General features: G+C 38.6%; 2 protein-coding genes across 2 annotated transcripts in view; one reads left to right on the top strand and one right to left on the bottom strand.

Moving 5' to 3' along the window:
* LOC141443153 (spectrin beta chain, non-erythrocytic 5-like) overlaps positions 1–3,919 on the top strand; it is a 181,496-nt gene extending 177,577 nt beyond the window's left edge. Inside the window, 2 exon segments of the mRNA XM_074108361.1 lie at positions 865–943; positions 1,594–3,919. Coding sequence (XP_073964462.1) covers positions 865–943; positions 1,594–1,708 — 194 coding nt within the window. The 3' untranslated portion in view covers positions 1,709–3,919.
* On the bottom strand, positions 3,008–12,298 carry LOC141442740 (uncharacterized). The gene is made up of 6 exons (XM_074107830.1): positions 11,851–12,298; positions 10,646–10,753; positions 9,850–10,170; positions 8,724–8,847; positions 6,588–6,770; positions 3,008–5,141 (listed from the first exon to the last, which is right to left on the bottom strand). Exons 1-6 carry the CDS (start codon positions 12,097–12,099, stop codon positions 4,411–4,413), a joined length of 1,716 nt encoding a protein of 571 aa, XP_073963931.1. The 5' UTR covers positions 12,100–12,298; the 3' UTR covers positions 3,008–4,410.
* Between the last annotated feature and the right edge of the window lie 2,872 nt (positions 12,299–15,170).

Below are 15,170 nucleotides of genomic sequence, written 5' to 3'. Positions count from 1 at the left end.
CATTCTGTCTTTTCCAAAAAAAAAATATTCAAAAATGTTTCATTTGCTCAACTGTTTTATTCAAAATATTGTTTTAGAGAAAATCGTTAATGAAACAGTTTGGCAAATGAAGCATTTGGGAATAATATTTCGCGGAACAGACAGATAACCATTTGAATTATTTAAAAACTTATTTTGTTTTTCTCTGTATCGTGTTCTGGTGTTGGTTTTGTAGCAAGCTTACTGTTTGGGCTTTGATTTTCAGCTTATCTATGTTTCAGCATAAACCTTGAAACCGGTATAGAAATACCGGTACAGTACTGATACCGTTATTATTTTCGTTCTTTACAACAAACCAACCAACATACAAATAACAGATTCGCGTTATCTCGGTTCAATTATGAATTACTTCGCATGTGTAAAATGCAAGATGAAAGAATAATCAGTTTATTGAAGTAATAAGGATTTCTTTGACAGTCTTATTGGCACTTCGCGTTTGTGATTGGTTTAATAACTAAATGAACCAATCGCAATCAAGCAACGTCAAACGGACCTCACGATGCTAACGCCATCTAGCGGTATTGCGCCTGTCAAGAAACTCGTCTTATCTATACAATTTTTTTTTTAAATAAAGAATGTTGCTATTTTACAAAAACTTTAAAGTTCTTTTACACGCTATGTTTAATCTGGTACTGATTGAAAGTAATACCGGTATTTATGTACAAACTAATAAAGAGCACTATTTTTACTGACGTTTAAATATCTTTTAGTTTCTACAAAAACTCTTACCTATAAATTCGTACCGTTTTACCCATACCGGTTTCAAATCCTCTTTTTTGTTTAATTTTTAAGCACCCGGTTAATGCTGAGCCCTCTATGTTATAGCGTACGGAGGCAACCAGAGACCAGCGTCGGTGGCCGGCAGCGGAGGCTCCCCCGCGCTAGACCAGCGGCCGGCTTCTAGGTAAGTTATCATAATCTGCTGCTGTGAAGTTGACAAATGCGTGACGTCACAGTTCACTATTGCCATACAAGATCTAAAGAGATTACATTTTGACGGCTGAAAAGAAGTATCTCAATACATTAAAGGTGTTAAACAACTTATAATTTTTAGCGATATTAAACACGTAGGAGTTTTAATTATTTAAAAGCACGGAGCTACCACTATCTTGCTCGCTAATCCTGCCGTGAACAAGAGCAAACGAGCAAGAGGGTCTCCTGATGGTAAGAGATCACCACCGCCCATAAACATCTGCAATACCAGGGTTATTGCAGATGTGTTGCCAACCTAGAGGCCTAAGATGGGATACCTCAAGTCAGTAATTTCACCGGCTGTCTTACTCTCCACGCCGAAACACAACAGTGCAAGCACTGCAGCTTCACGGCAGGATTAGCGAGCAAGATGGTGGTAGCAATCCGGGCGGACCTTGCCTTGCGTGTCCTACCACCTGCAAATTAATAATATTAATATAGTTTTGAAGGCCAATATAAGTTGAAGCTACGTGGAAGTGAGGGCCCAATTCTTTCTCTATGCAGTGGGGCCCTTGACCATAGCTACGCTACTGGATATGACGACGATGTTTTGCTTTAATAATTATATTTATTTGCCATCAGGTCATCTGGAGAATCCGAGTTGTCCGTCAGTGGAGTCTCGAAGGAAAAGAAAGACAAGAAGGGCGTCTTCGGAGGCCTCTTTAGCAGAAAGAAGCGGCCACAGAGTCATATGTAATATTTAACAGAAAACTGTTTCAAACCTCAACATTGACATTTCAATAAACCTAGGTACTAAAGTACTCAATTTCTAAACGACAATTTAACAGTTATACTAATAGTGAATACATTGCGTGTTGCTCAAGCTAAGGTAAAGTTTGTACAGATTTTTACCGCGCAATGTACTTGATGCTATACTTGTTGTAGTTCAAATAACTCATTTTTATGGCGTCAAACTTGATAGTCGCTGAGGGAAAATTTGACACATCTGTTTTTTAATCTATTTGTCACTTCAAAGGTAAAGGAAATGTATCTGTAGTCTCGTTTGGTTAGTAGGTTTAAGTAGCGTCAAATGAGGGTTTCTTAAAAGGCGAAATATGGCTAGATGGCGTTAGTATTTTGCAGTCCGTTTGACGGTACAGTCTTACTAGCGATTGGCTCATTTAGTTATTTAGGCGACAAAGTCAAAGTCAAACGTGACTTAAATGTCAAAGTTGTCAAACGGATATCGCGATACTAGCGCCAACTTGCCTGTCACAGGAAAAAAATATTGCGTTTAGTTATTGCAAGTAAGTATTACAAGAAAAAAATGTCATTGGGTTTGTTTTTAGGCTGGTATTTGTGCTCGAGTGTTATTCATCGCGTACCTTACGCCCTGACGTGATGCGATGATACTTCTAGACCGCGCCATGTAGCTATGCACTCGTGGCAGTCAATCAGCGATACATTTTGTGGTTACACAGTTCTACTCTAGCTACGTTGGACTATTTAATATCAGCGCTGACGGTCGAGCCAACCCAGCCTTAGTTTTAAAGTTTTTGTATATAGAGCTTTTCCTAATATGATGAAATTATCATGATTGAACTGTCAAAATCGTGCGTTTTAAACGTATTTAATGTATTTAAACTAATACCGTATTCGGTATTCAATGTTTTCAAAATTGAGCAGACAATTTTTAGTTTTTCGTATAATTTCAATTGTAACTTGAAAATTTGCTGCCTTAAAAACGTCAATAAAAAGGAAATCAATTTGGGGCCAATAAATGTTTTAAAAACATTCCTATTTAAAAAAAAACTATTTGTCACAAACAAAATCAAAGGGACCAATTTTATAGCTTACAAAAATAACATGAAAGCAATAATCGACAATAATAATAAGAATATATAAGTTATTATTTCGTATATAATCCACGTATTCGTAATTCGTATCTTGCATAATCTAAGTAGTTTAAGTTATAATTTAATTTTGCCATTTTTTATCCGACTTGCATAACCTGCTGCTGGATTTTTTTCGAACTTCCGCCAGCGAACTTCGCTCAGCAGTGCCTCAAACGCATATAGGCGATCATTTGACTTTCACCCTACATCTTAAAGGCTTATAAGTGTTACAATGTACTAATACAACAATGTTATTGAAATCACAGTAATGCATATTAACTCTTATAATGGGTTCTAGGCATTGGGTGAAAGTCAGCAAAACGCTTATACAGCACTGAATGCGGTAAAAATACTTGTAATCAGTCACTTTATCGGATAATTTTAACAATTCTCAGTCGGATTTTTCATTATTAATGCATTTTCATATAAATTTAAGATTTTAGCGTAATATTGCATTGTTATACCTACTAACATACTTCTAGCATGTCCACCGCTAGTATTTACGAAGATTGAGGTGCAGCCTTGATTGAAATATCCATCTTCTATAAATTGTACGGTTAAAATACTATAAAACTGTTTTAATCCGACATTTTATAGGAAAGAAACGCTAATCTACTTCCCATACCCAGTACAACATTTAATATAGAAATAGTCGTTGATTTTTATAATTTTATTTGATTGTTATTAATCGCAATGCAATATTACGCACTGGCAACATTAGAATGAAACAGAAAACAGTTTTTTTAGTAATTATTTCAACATTAATTCAAGTCTTATGATTAAGAAAGTATTCGCTATAAAAAGACTTTACGATATTAAATAACGTACATAGATATTTCGAGTAAAAAAAGTTGTCGTTTATAATAGTGTTGATCAAGAAATTATAATAATATTTTTACATGTGTAAACTAAAACTAAGCTTTTTTTTCACCATTTTGCCAATGTGCAAAATATGCAAAAACGCGTTATTTTAACATTTTTAACAGGAATCTGTTTTTGTCTACTGTATGCTGTATTTTTTCTTATGTTATTATTTTTAAGCCTTTAGTTGTTAACGCGAAATATATTTTTATGTATTAAATTGTTTTTTTTACTTACAAAAATCGAAAATACTGCACCAAAAACAAATAACTGATAAAGAACCAAATTTTTTCACACATGATTGTTGCCAGGGTCAATTAATAAGCGCTCGGTTATTTTATGCCATAAACACTGCGTTAAACGCAATGCGTTTGACGCACATTAATTTGCATCAGATAAGTAATCTAATTATCAAACATTGTCTTCGCGGTGAGCGCAGCGGCAAGCGCATGCATTATCTGATACAAAATTGACGTGCGTCAAACGCAACTTTTGTCGCATAAAACAACAGAGCGCTTTATGGTAGAAATGTGATGACACAACCAATCAATGAAAATGTTTGTTTAAATTCTGTCTGGCAATCGGAAAAGCGTTTTTTTTTTTTCAATGTCAGATTTAATTGCACAAGCTATTAAAAAAAAACAGATAATTTAGAGCCACAAGCTGGCGACTTACAAAAAAAACTGGCGAACTAGCTAAGTTCTTATACATCGCCTAAATCGCTAATTAAGTACCCATTAACCACTTGCATAGTGTTAGCCGGATTATAGTTAGATCCATATCTTCTTACAACTAGAATGTTCCCAGTCTCGAAAGCTTGCTGCAAACCCGCTCTTACTAAAGCCGCTTGCGCAGCGTTATAATCATAATTCGTCCCTTTTTTATTCTTTATGTAATAGCTAATATCGCCCTGCGGATTCGCGGGGACCCGCGGCAAATATTTACGCATATAGTGAACAGCACGCTTGGTTTTTTTTTTGACAGATTTGACAGGCAAAACGTTTAGTTTCTCCAATAAATTTTTCACCTTCTTAGCTTCGATTTTGTCTTTGGTAAAATGCACGCCGATCTTGTGTTTCACTATATTACTTAGGAAAGGCATTGGGTTTTCTAATTTGAAATGTTTTCCTTTCTTTTTGACAATAAATCTTTTCACTCTCTGCGTTTGCTGTAGTTTGTTATTTGTGATTTCTCCTGAGTTTTGTTTTATTTCCTGGTTGGAGCCGGTCCAGGCTTTGTATTTAGTGTAGTACTTCAACACGTTTTGTAAAGGGTCTACTTGAACCGACCGTTTCAGCCTTGGTTTGACAGCTGTCACTGGTTTTGGCGGGAGCGACAGTGGCATATTTTCTTCAGCGTAGTCCTGCTCAGAATACACGTATTCGTGATTTTCTGACATTGCAGGCTGTAAATCTGGTAGTAGAGTTGGCTGATCTGAAAAAGGTAAATGATAATATAATTTAAGGTGTGCAATAAAGAATATTTCTATTGTATTTTATTGTAATCATGAACATTAACTTGGCGGGAAATTGGCGAGAGTAAATCGTATTCAGTTGATATTTTGACAGTTTTTTTTATTTTGACGGTTCAATAGATCTAGCACTAGCACCAGGTCCCCAGGCATATGGTTGGATTTGAATTAAATTTGGTAAGTAAATAAACTGATCATTTAAAATAAAATAACTACTTTTATCACTATATTTCCACTGCATCCACGTAAAATCCTATCATTTTAACCATTAAGTCTAGAAATATGAAATTTACATTGACATCTATGTACCTTACGGCACTAGACTGGCTGTTTGTAACAAAAAGCGCGGCGCATCAATCATCAATATTACTTGACAACCGCTGTCACGGACGTCAACAAACTTAGTGAAACCGTCGGCGACAAGCAAAAGTCACCAACTACCACTTAAAGTTAAGAGGGATAATCAAACTTATGCACAGCATCGTAAGGTTGATATTCCACCAATCTTTCTTTGCAGTTAGTGACCCTTGCCTGCCACCCGACGAGGTTCACAAAACCGGGCCGTGAACCAAAATCCGATAGATGTCACTGGGATCGAATTAGATGGCGCTATCTTTTGGTTGCCTCAGATCCTATAAAAGGAAGAATTTTTTTGTTTAATATATGTTGCTACGAATGTAAACTGAGTGAAGTTTCATTTCATGAACCCTATAGTAGACCTCTTCTTTTTGGATTGTACACCAATTTTGTGCGCCGTTTTGATGTAAGAAACATGTAGTCTATAAGAAGTACAAAGATGTCTGAAAGGTGTTTTTTCCTATCTTACAATATCTTAATCTTAAATTCAGCACCTTCGGAACCTTGCCTACGGGGTCTAGTTTAAATAATTTGTTTTAGTTTTGTTTTTTTTTTTATTCGACTGGATGGCAAACGAGCAAGTGGGTCTCCTGATGGTAAGAGATCACCACCGCCATAAACATCTGCAACACCAGGGGTATTGCAGATGCGTTGCCAACCAATTACTGCCAATTACTGGCACGTGAGGTATCCCATCTTAGGCCTCTAGGTTGGCAACGCGTCTGCAGTACCCCTGGTGTTGCAGATGTTTATGGGCGGTGGTGATCCCTTACCATCAGGAGACCCATTTGCTCGTTTTCCATCCAGTCAAATAAAAAAAAACCCTAGAGGCCTAAGATGGGATACCTCAAGTGCCAGTAATTTCACCGGCTGTCTTACTCTCCACGCCGGAACACAACAGTGCAAGCACTGCTGCTTCACGGCAGTTTTTCAGTTTTTATTTTTACTTTATGTAAGTTTGTTAAATTTAGGATTATTTTATTTTAATTTAATTGTTATTTACGAGTACGTTTTCTGTTGTCTTTAAAATATATATAAAGCGTAAATCTTACTTGGGGAAGGACTCCACATATTAGGATTCCTCGGCGCCCCGGCCCGCGGGCGGAACTGGCAGCGCACCGTCGCCGGCTCCGTAGAGCTGGTGTTGAGGCAGCTGAGGAGGAACTGCATCTCCGCGTTGGATATCATGACCGGGACGACGCTGAGCGTCGGAGGCGTTGGGGCTGGAGTCACGGCTGAGGGAAATGGAACGAAATAAGTTGTTTTATATTGCTTTGAACTGCATTTGCATCAGAGATTTGCGAGGTTTTTTTAGGGTTCCGGAGCCAAAATGGCAAAAACGGAATTGTTATAGTTTCGCCATGTCTGTCTGTCTGTCTGTCCGCGGCTTTGCTCAGGGACTATCAATGCTAGAAACCTGTAATTTTGCACGGATATATATGTAAGCTGTGCCGAGAGCTGTGCAAAATGGTATAATAAAAAAAAAAATTAGGGTACCTCCCATTGACGTAGTGGGGTGTTTTTTTTTTCTCATCCAAACCTATAGTGTGGGGTATCGTGGGATGTGTCTTTTAAAAGAAGTAGGAGTTTGCTAAGACGATTTTTCGATTCAGTGATTTGTTTGCGAAAATTTTCATTAAAATCGAGCGCCCCCCCCCCTCTAAAATCTAAACCGGTGGGTGTAAAAATTTGAAAAAATTCGGGATGGTAGTAAGTATATCAAACTTACAAGGAAAACTATAACGGCTAAGTTTGCTTGAGAATTATTAGTAGTTTAAGAGTAAATAGCAGCCTAAGGTATAAAATATACCTAAACTTGGAATATTCCGTACAAAATACGAAATCCTTAGAAAAATCTTACTTAATTTTTTCGTATAGGTAATGGCTACGGAACCCTATTCCGTGCGTGTCCGACACGCTCTTGGCCGGTTTTTTACTGTGATTTGATGACGCTGAGCACTATTTACCGGCCCGGCCCGATAAAACCGACTCGATTTTTCGTAAACACGCCCATAGAAACTGTAAATACTTAGTGTCACCCATGACGCTTTGGTGTTTCCACTGTGACAGCTTCGCCCTGGCTGTGGGGGGCGCGCAGTGGCGTTGCTACCGGAGGGCTAGACGGGGCACTACCCCGGGGCCCCCAAGCTTAGGAGGCCCCTCGGACTGACTTACAAACTATAAATGACAAATCTGGAGTACGTCGAATTCAGAACACGATGAATACGGAACAAACGATTTTAAATAGTTTAGTTGAGGCCCTAGTTTATTTTTTGCCCCAGGGCCTTTGGTTATCTAGCTACGCCACTGGGGGCGCGCTCGGCGAGCCGGCACCGCTTCCAGCATGCGAGGATGTGTTGCGAAGAATGTGTCATGAACCAATAGAAACCGCTTAATTTACCCATCCTCGATATGCTGAGCTGTTTTCACTAGAGATGTGCTGTGCGAGGATATAAACGAAGCGTTTCTATTGGTTCATGACACATTCTTTGACTCATTCATGACAAACACAGCCCTCGCACATCTCTGGTGGAAACGGAGCCTTAAGGGGCTCCTAGACGGGCCATATTTTCACTGCAATATGTGGCCGGCAACTATTGGTGTCCCTGTCTAACATGTGAGTAAGAGAGGGACACCAATAGTTGCAGGCCACAAATTGCAGTGAAAATATGGCCCGTCTAGGAGCCCCTTTAGACATGGTAAAATTGGTCTTATAAATAGTGCTAATGTGCAAGTTATTAAACGCATTTAATTTTTTTAAATGTTTTTTTTTCAGCTGAAACGGTTACTAATATTATAAATAAGAAAGATGAGTAAATATGTCTGTTACGCTTTCAAGTTTTAAGTACTCAAAGAATAGTAATGAACTGCTTATTTACGCTGGACTTTAGACACACTTATCAATTCGTTTCGCTAGTCACAGTATAAAGTGGGGCGTTCAAAAACACTTGTAAGTTGCCGCAACAATTTTATTGTTCAAGTCGAACAATAACGAAAGAACGATCCGTTTACAAAATATTGAAGTGTCCTCGCGCTAAACTGTTGGCTGGAAGAATCTTAAAAAAAAATATAAATTATGTGAAATATTGGCTAAAATGATTTCGCGCCTTTTAAAAAAAATGCTCACTGTGCAGGTACATGATGTAGTTTTTTCTAGCGTGCGCTAAGAATGTAAACTCAACAATTACTTCTCTGGGGCTGCACGAAGTCTCCAGGCTGAGGGTCGTAGCCGGTCAGGTGCGCCAGCCGGTCCAGGAACCACGCCAGCCGAAGGATCAGCGTGTCGTCGTGGTGGGAGCTGTGCGCGCCGTGCTGCCGAACAGAACGTCAGTCGAGGGAATTGAATCACCGGGAACCTTACAGGGCAGAGACAAGCGACCGAGAGTCACTTAACGTTAGACAATATATAAGCGACAGGCCCTATGTTGCCATCCCGCTGACGCTTATCTCATTTAATACGCGAGTGAAAGGGACGGTGCGGTACGAACTTCGATTTGCGAGTTTCGTAGTAGCCACGCAGTTCGCGATCGAGACAGAGACGTCAGCGAGACGGTCGCTGCTCCGGACCAGTAGAGTCTTGTACTATTATTGGGCGATGGTGATCTCTTACCATCAGGAGACCCACTTGCTCGTTTGCCATCCAGTCGAATAAAAAAAAATCTATTCTGTGGTAGAGTCGCGTGTCGACCGAGTCACTTGTCGCGCTCTCTGGTCGCGGTCTCCTGTATTGGTCGCTTGTCTCTGTCGTGGCGCGAGCCGCCACCATTATCATAATCCATTTCACTGTGATTTCTTTGACTGATGTTTCGAATGTCAACATGGCATTAGAAGTACAAAGATTCCTGGTACAATACGTGATTTAGTTTCCGCGGCTGTCTTACATGGGGTACATTGATGGGCTCTCTAAAGTTTTGACTGATCACTCTGCTACACCGTTTGTTGAAGGTGTTAGGGGAAAAATTTGCAGTTAAGGCAGGTTTTCACAAGTAAAATCATCCAAGTAGCTGATAGGTGTGTTCAATTTTTATTTCCGTCTCCTCAAACAAACATTACAAAGATGAAGTGCGTCAAATATCGGGAGTGGGGGGGTTACGCTGTGCGAGATTTTAACTCGGCGTGACAAATGAAATGAAATAAGATAAGTATCTATCTATCTAGTGTAGTTTCTCAGTGTATTGGTCAAGACTGTAATGCTGTGAAATATACTTTTTAATAAATAAATAAATAAATCTAGTAGTCTATGTGTTGGTGTGCAATAAAGAGTTATTGTATTGTATTGTAAATGGAAACAAAATAAAACACTCGACAACATACCTTTTCATACTGATCCCTATACAATTTATCTTGTAGCTCGTTCGCCGCCCAAATCGCCAACTGAGCCAATCTCCTCACATGTTCACTGGCTAAATCCGCCCTCATGCACTCAGTCAAACCGTCGCTCATGTTGAACATGGTGTAGTTTGTCGACATGCGCATGAACTGCGTGAAGTTCATGCTCAAGACGCTCATTGTGGTGACATTGGGTGGCATGTTGAAAGTGAAGTTGGTTGGGAGGAAGTTGCTTTGATTGAGGAAAGGGAAGGAAGGATTAGTGAAGTTTGTTATTGTGATGTTTGGTCGCAGCTGGATGATGTTCTGGAAGAAAAAAGTAATGGCTAAGAAAGAAAAACCTTTATTTATGACATTAAAAGGTTAATTAAGTTTTTGTTAAATTAACATTTTGAATAAAAGCTTCTTTGCTGACTGTACTTTTTTGACTATACTTGCATTGTCATCTAAGCTATTTTACATTTCCGTACGAAATTTCAAATGGATGCCATTAACCGTTCAGAAGTTCCCTCCTGCGGAGATGATCCTGGCTGGACCACCAGGATTTTACCAGATTATTGTAAGTACTTATTATCACCAAATTTAAATGAGTATGTCAAATTTTTGGTCAACCCGACCGCTGGAAGTAGATCAAATTTAACTTACAAGCTTTGATCCATACATACATTGCAAGTTAAATAAAAGCCTGTAAAAAATTGTCTCAACTCAACATGATGTCGGCCTTGCAGCGGACGCTGGTCTTCCATTGGAACCGTTTGACCAGCTTCCATTAACCACTTACCGTGGTGAAGTTAAGTCTCCGGCAGTCTTCCAGCCGGCGCGTATAGTCCTCAATGGCTCGGCGGAGTCCCTCCAAGTACGCGCTGCCGTTACGAACTGCGTTTTGGACCTGACAAAGGACGACGTGACATAATAATTCTGTCAGAACGTGACTGCGGGCGGACCCATCTCTTCCCGTGGGTGTCGTAAAAAGCGACCTTAGTCACTGACTCTTAAGTCAAGAGAAAAGTTGGAAAACCCCCGACTTTGTGACTTCAAAGTTCTCTCAAAAACGGCTGAACCGATTTTGATGAAACATAGACAAGAACCATCGCTAGAAAATCTGCTGTCTAATAAAAAAACCGCATTCAAATCGGTTCACCCTTTTAAGAGCTACGGTGCCACAGACACACATAGCGGTCAAACCTATAACACCCTCTTTTTGCGTCGGGGGTTATAAAACGCTTTACGCATAAAGCGTGGATATAAAGATTTTTTTGATCGGTTAAAACCGATTCCACGTTAATGTTTGGGGAGACCCTAAAGGGATCTGCAGGGCTACTACGAAACTCGAAACTCGAAGTTCGTGTCGTGCGGTCCCTCTGAAACTTATACTATTTAATACGAGAGCGAGAGGAACGGTACGATACGAACTTCGAGTTTAGAGTTTCGTAGTAGCCCTGCAGATGTGAGAATGGGCAGCAGCGCTATTACCAAATACGAAAATCGGACGCCAGCTCATGCAGTGTGGAAGGCAAGAAGGGCATCATGAAGGTAACCTTCAGAAAGTTTACTTGTTCCTCAACCGGCGGTCACGAACACTTTGCCAAGAGTGTAGCGAAGAGCAGAGACATTATAATTTCGTGACTAGGTAAGTACTGTTCTTATAAATCTCTCAATCCTCCAACTTTAGTTAAATTTATTAACCACTCACATGCTTTGAATTTTGAGTTGAACTCTATATTCATTAACAAAATAGAAGCGTGGACAAGCAACAGGCAACTAGTGTTGCCAAAAGCATGCGAGTTGTTTTAAAAAAAAGGTTAGGTATGCCAATTTCAGCTAAAATTATTCATTACTATACAAATTCGTATGTGCATCCTGTTGCAGTCAGCATTTTTCACAATCTTGATCAAAAGCAACAGCTCCCTGCGACAGGGTTCTACTTACCGCATGTCACATAACAAACTTGTGAAAGTTTTTTTTTAAATACAGAAAAAATGTTACCTTCTGTTCCATGTATCCATGATACTGATAATCGTCCGCGTAGTGCTCCATATATTTCTCGTAATCAAAATGTGCGCTTTTAGTGTGCACATTGTCATAAATCACTTTATCAGGCACATTCGATTTTTCGGCCAAACTTTTCTCGAAGAAATACTTCCTCACTTGTGGCAAGTCAATCGTCCAAGAAACGGTCTCCTTGAACACACCCAAAATCAAGCAGAAACCAAATGCTTTCACTACTGTCAACATTCTGGCGGGAAATTAAAAAGTCAAATAAAAAAAAAACGTCAAATTTAGGAACTTATGACATTTTTGGCGGGAAATAAGCAATTGAGGTTATATTTGTATTTTGTTTAAATTGTTAACGTGAAACGCGTTATTATTCGCAGCGGAGACGTAAAGACTGCTGGGAAATAACCGACAATGATCGATTTTTACGTAATTGCAGGCTTCCCGCGCTCCGAGGATGGTGAGGCAAGATGCTCGTCCGCTCGTCGTTTCCTCCCGACGCATTTTATGCAATATTAACACATTGTTATCAGGTTATATAAATATTAAACAGAAGAAACAGTAGGTAAATATTAAATATTGGTTAAGTATTGCGATTTTTTTCATTGAATTCTTTCGGTACATCACACGAAACCCGAAAATATAAATACCAAATTTTCCTGCGACACAAAAGTGCCAAGCTTGTTTTCATGCATTCGTTGATAAATATTCCTATCCCACTAATACTATAAATGCGAAAGTCTGCTCGTTAGTTCGTTTGTTACTTCGTCACGTCTAAACCGCTGAACCGATTTAGATGAAATTCGGCTTACAGATAGTTTGAATCCCGGGGAAGGACATTGGATAGTTTTTATCCCAGAAAATTATACAGTTCCCGCGGTATATAACCGAATTCTATGCGGACGGAGTCGCGGGTAACGGCAAGTTAAAAGAGATATTACTTAGGTCCGGATTACGTAATTTTATAACGGTTCATATTTAGGGTCGCAGCGCAACCAACTATAATGTAAGTAAGTTATGGTCGCGCGTAAAAAACTGAAATTTAATATCAAATAGGTATCTACTCGGGTCTGCTACCCTTTGGAGCAGTGAAAATTGTCGTAACCGAAAAACCTATCCCTAGGGTACTTTCGGTTGTCATACTTGAAATTCGGTATGAAGATCGCTCCTATGGCACAGGCACAGCCAATAAGAATAGTCTGAGATCTCAATTTTAAGAAAATAATAATTAATTAATAAATTTTCATTTTTTTTTTAAGAAAATATAGTCACCAAAACCACCAAAGTTTAAATGCCCTTTGTATTAATATTTTTAAAGTCTGTCTACTATGTGGGTCATCTAAAACGACTCCACACTGCCTACGGTACAGTCGAGTTCATAAACTTGGGCAAAAATTTGATCAAAAATATCTGAACATGATTCTATTGTTAACGGCGTAGTATTTTCCTCTTTAAATTAGCCAAAGATATTTTTTAATTATTAATAAACATGATTTGTCTTACTCCCACAGACAGAGAAAGTGAATCGCAACCATAATGAGCAATAAAAACATCGTATATTGTCTGTACGTGAGAATAGCCTTGGTTCGATTTCTAACGTACGCTTAGGTCAATGATTTTAAGTATTCGATTATAATTATTGCAATTAAACAGAAGGTTACCACACCAAGCAATCGATCCTCGATCTGATCAATCAACAAACCAATCGGGGGTGTAACTAAGTAGTTTTTGCCTGAAACGAATTGAAATATATTCCATCCGTATCTTCGGAACTAATGCTCCAACATCCTATGCCTTATTTCACCTCTTTAGTTGTTTTAAAACAGCAAAGGGCGAGTCGGACGAGGTGCTGCACAAATCATTACTCCAATTCAATGACCCATATTCCTAATTAAGTAAATTATTAATGATTACTAGTAAATATAAATAAATAAACTGGTTTGCGAATGCTTTACGAAACTCGGAATAAAATAAGCGGTTTTCAGCACCCCAGTATCAGGCCCTATCTATACAACGAAGGGCAAAATTCGAACTTTGTATCTTGCCGTCCCGCTAACGATTATATTATTTAGCAGGAGTGAGAGACGGTATGATAAGAACTTCCTACGTTACTAAAAGTTTCCTACATTTGACCGCGTCCAACATAGAGCTGTTGGATGTCGGCAACCGGGCACTCTGACCGGTTTGATCCTCTGGCAATGCGGAGGATGTTATCTCTTGCATCTTCAAAGTCAAAGTCAAAGTCAAAGTCAAAGTCAAAATATCTTTATTCAATTTAGGCTATAACAAGCACTTATGAATGTCAAGAAAAATCGACCACCGGTTCGGGAAAAACCTCTGCCTGAGAAGAATCGGCAAAAACTCAACGAGGTATATATTTTTTTTTAAAACAGATTTACAATATTATTAAATGATATGTATACATCACAAGTATTAACACAACTTTATTTTTAACACAGTAGGTTCGCTATTCTGAAGGGATCGCTAATGCGGATCGGAATTATTTCAAATATTCCCTGTCCATGATATAATCATTAACTTTATAATACGCCTTTGATATTAATGTCTTCTTGACAATAGATCTGAATTTTGTATCCGTTTCATTTGTAATATTTTTTGGAATTTTATATAATTACTTGTACCGCATAGGGTGTAACATTCAGATCGGTCAGAATGGGAAAGTCTGAAACTATAAGACATACGAAGATCTGTTCTTAGGAACCATGTCATCGATTTTAATAACAAGAAAAACTGCATTCTGCATACGGACGGACGGACAGACAGACAGACATGGCGAAACTATAAGGGTTCCATTTTTGCCATTTTGGCTCCGGAACCCTAAAAACATAACAATCCAATCATACAATTTTTATGGCCTTTATTTAACAAAGGGATACTCTCCATAGCAGTGTGAGGCAGTGTGTGATAAATAAAACAAAATAAATAGTACTGTAATACATTTTATTATATCTAAAACTTACCCTATTTGTGAAAGCTAGTTAAATAATTAAATTGAAATAACGCAAACATATTTTTATGTTATTATTTATTACATAACCTCGCAATAGTGGAAATTATAATACTAGAAAAGTGATCAAATCAAATCAACCGAAGCGACGCACTATGGAATCTCATGACAGAAAATGCCAAAACCAAAGAGAATATAACCACTACGTTTTAAGACGCGGGACTCCATACATACATTTTAAAATATGGCTTTTCTGTCCTAATTAATAGGACAATTTCGCCAGTGTCAAGGTAAAACTCACTTTGAGAGGGACGTTGTACGGTGATTGTAGTTTTTGCAACTT

The sequence above is a fragment of the Choristoneura fumiferana genome, chromosome 26 (genome assembly GCF_025370935.1).
Source record: "Choristoneura fumiferana chromosome 26, NRCan_CFum_1, whole genome shotgun sequence".
In the NCBI taxonomy this organism is placed as follows: Eukaryota; Metazoa; Arthropoda; class Insecta; order Lepidoptera; family Tortricidae; genus Choristoneura; species Choristoneura fumiferana.
This window is presented reverse-complemented; position numbering and strand designations above follow the sequence as displayed.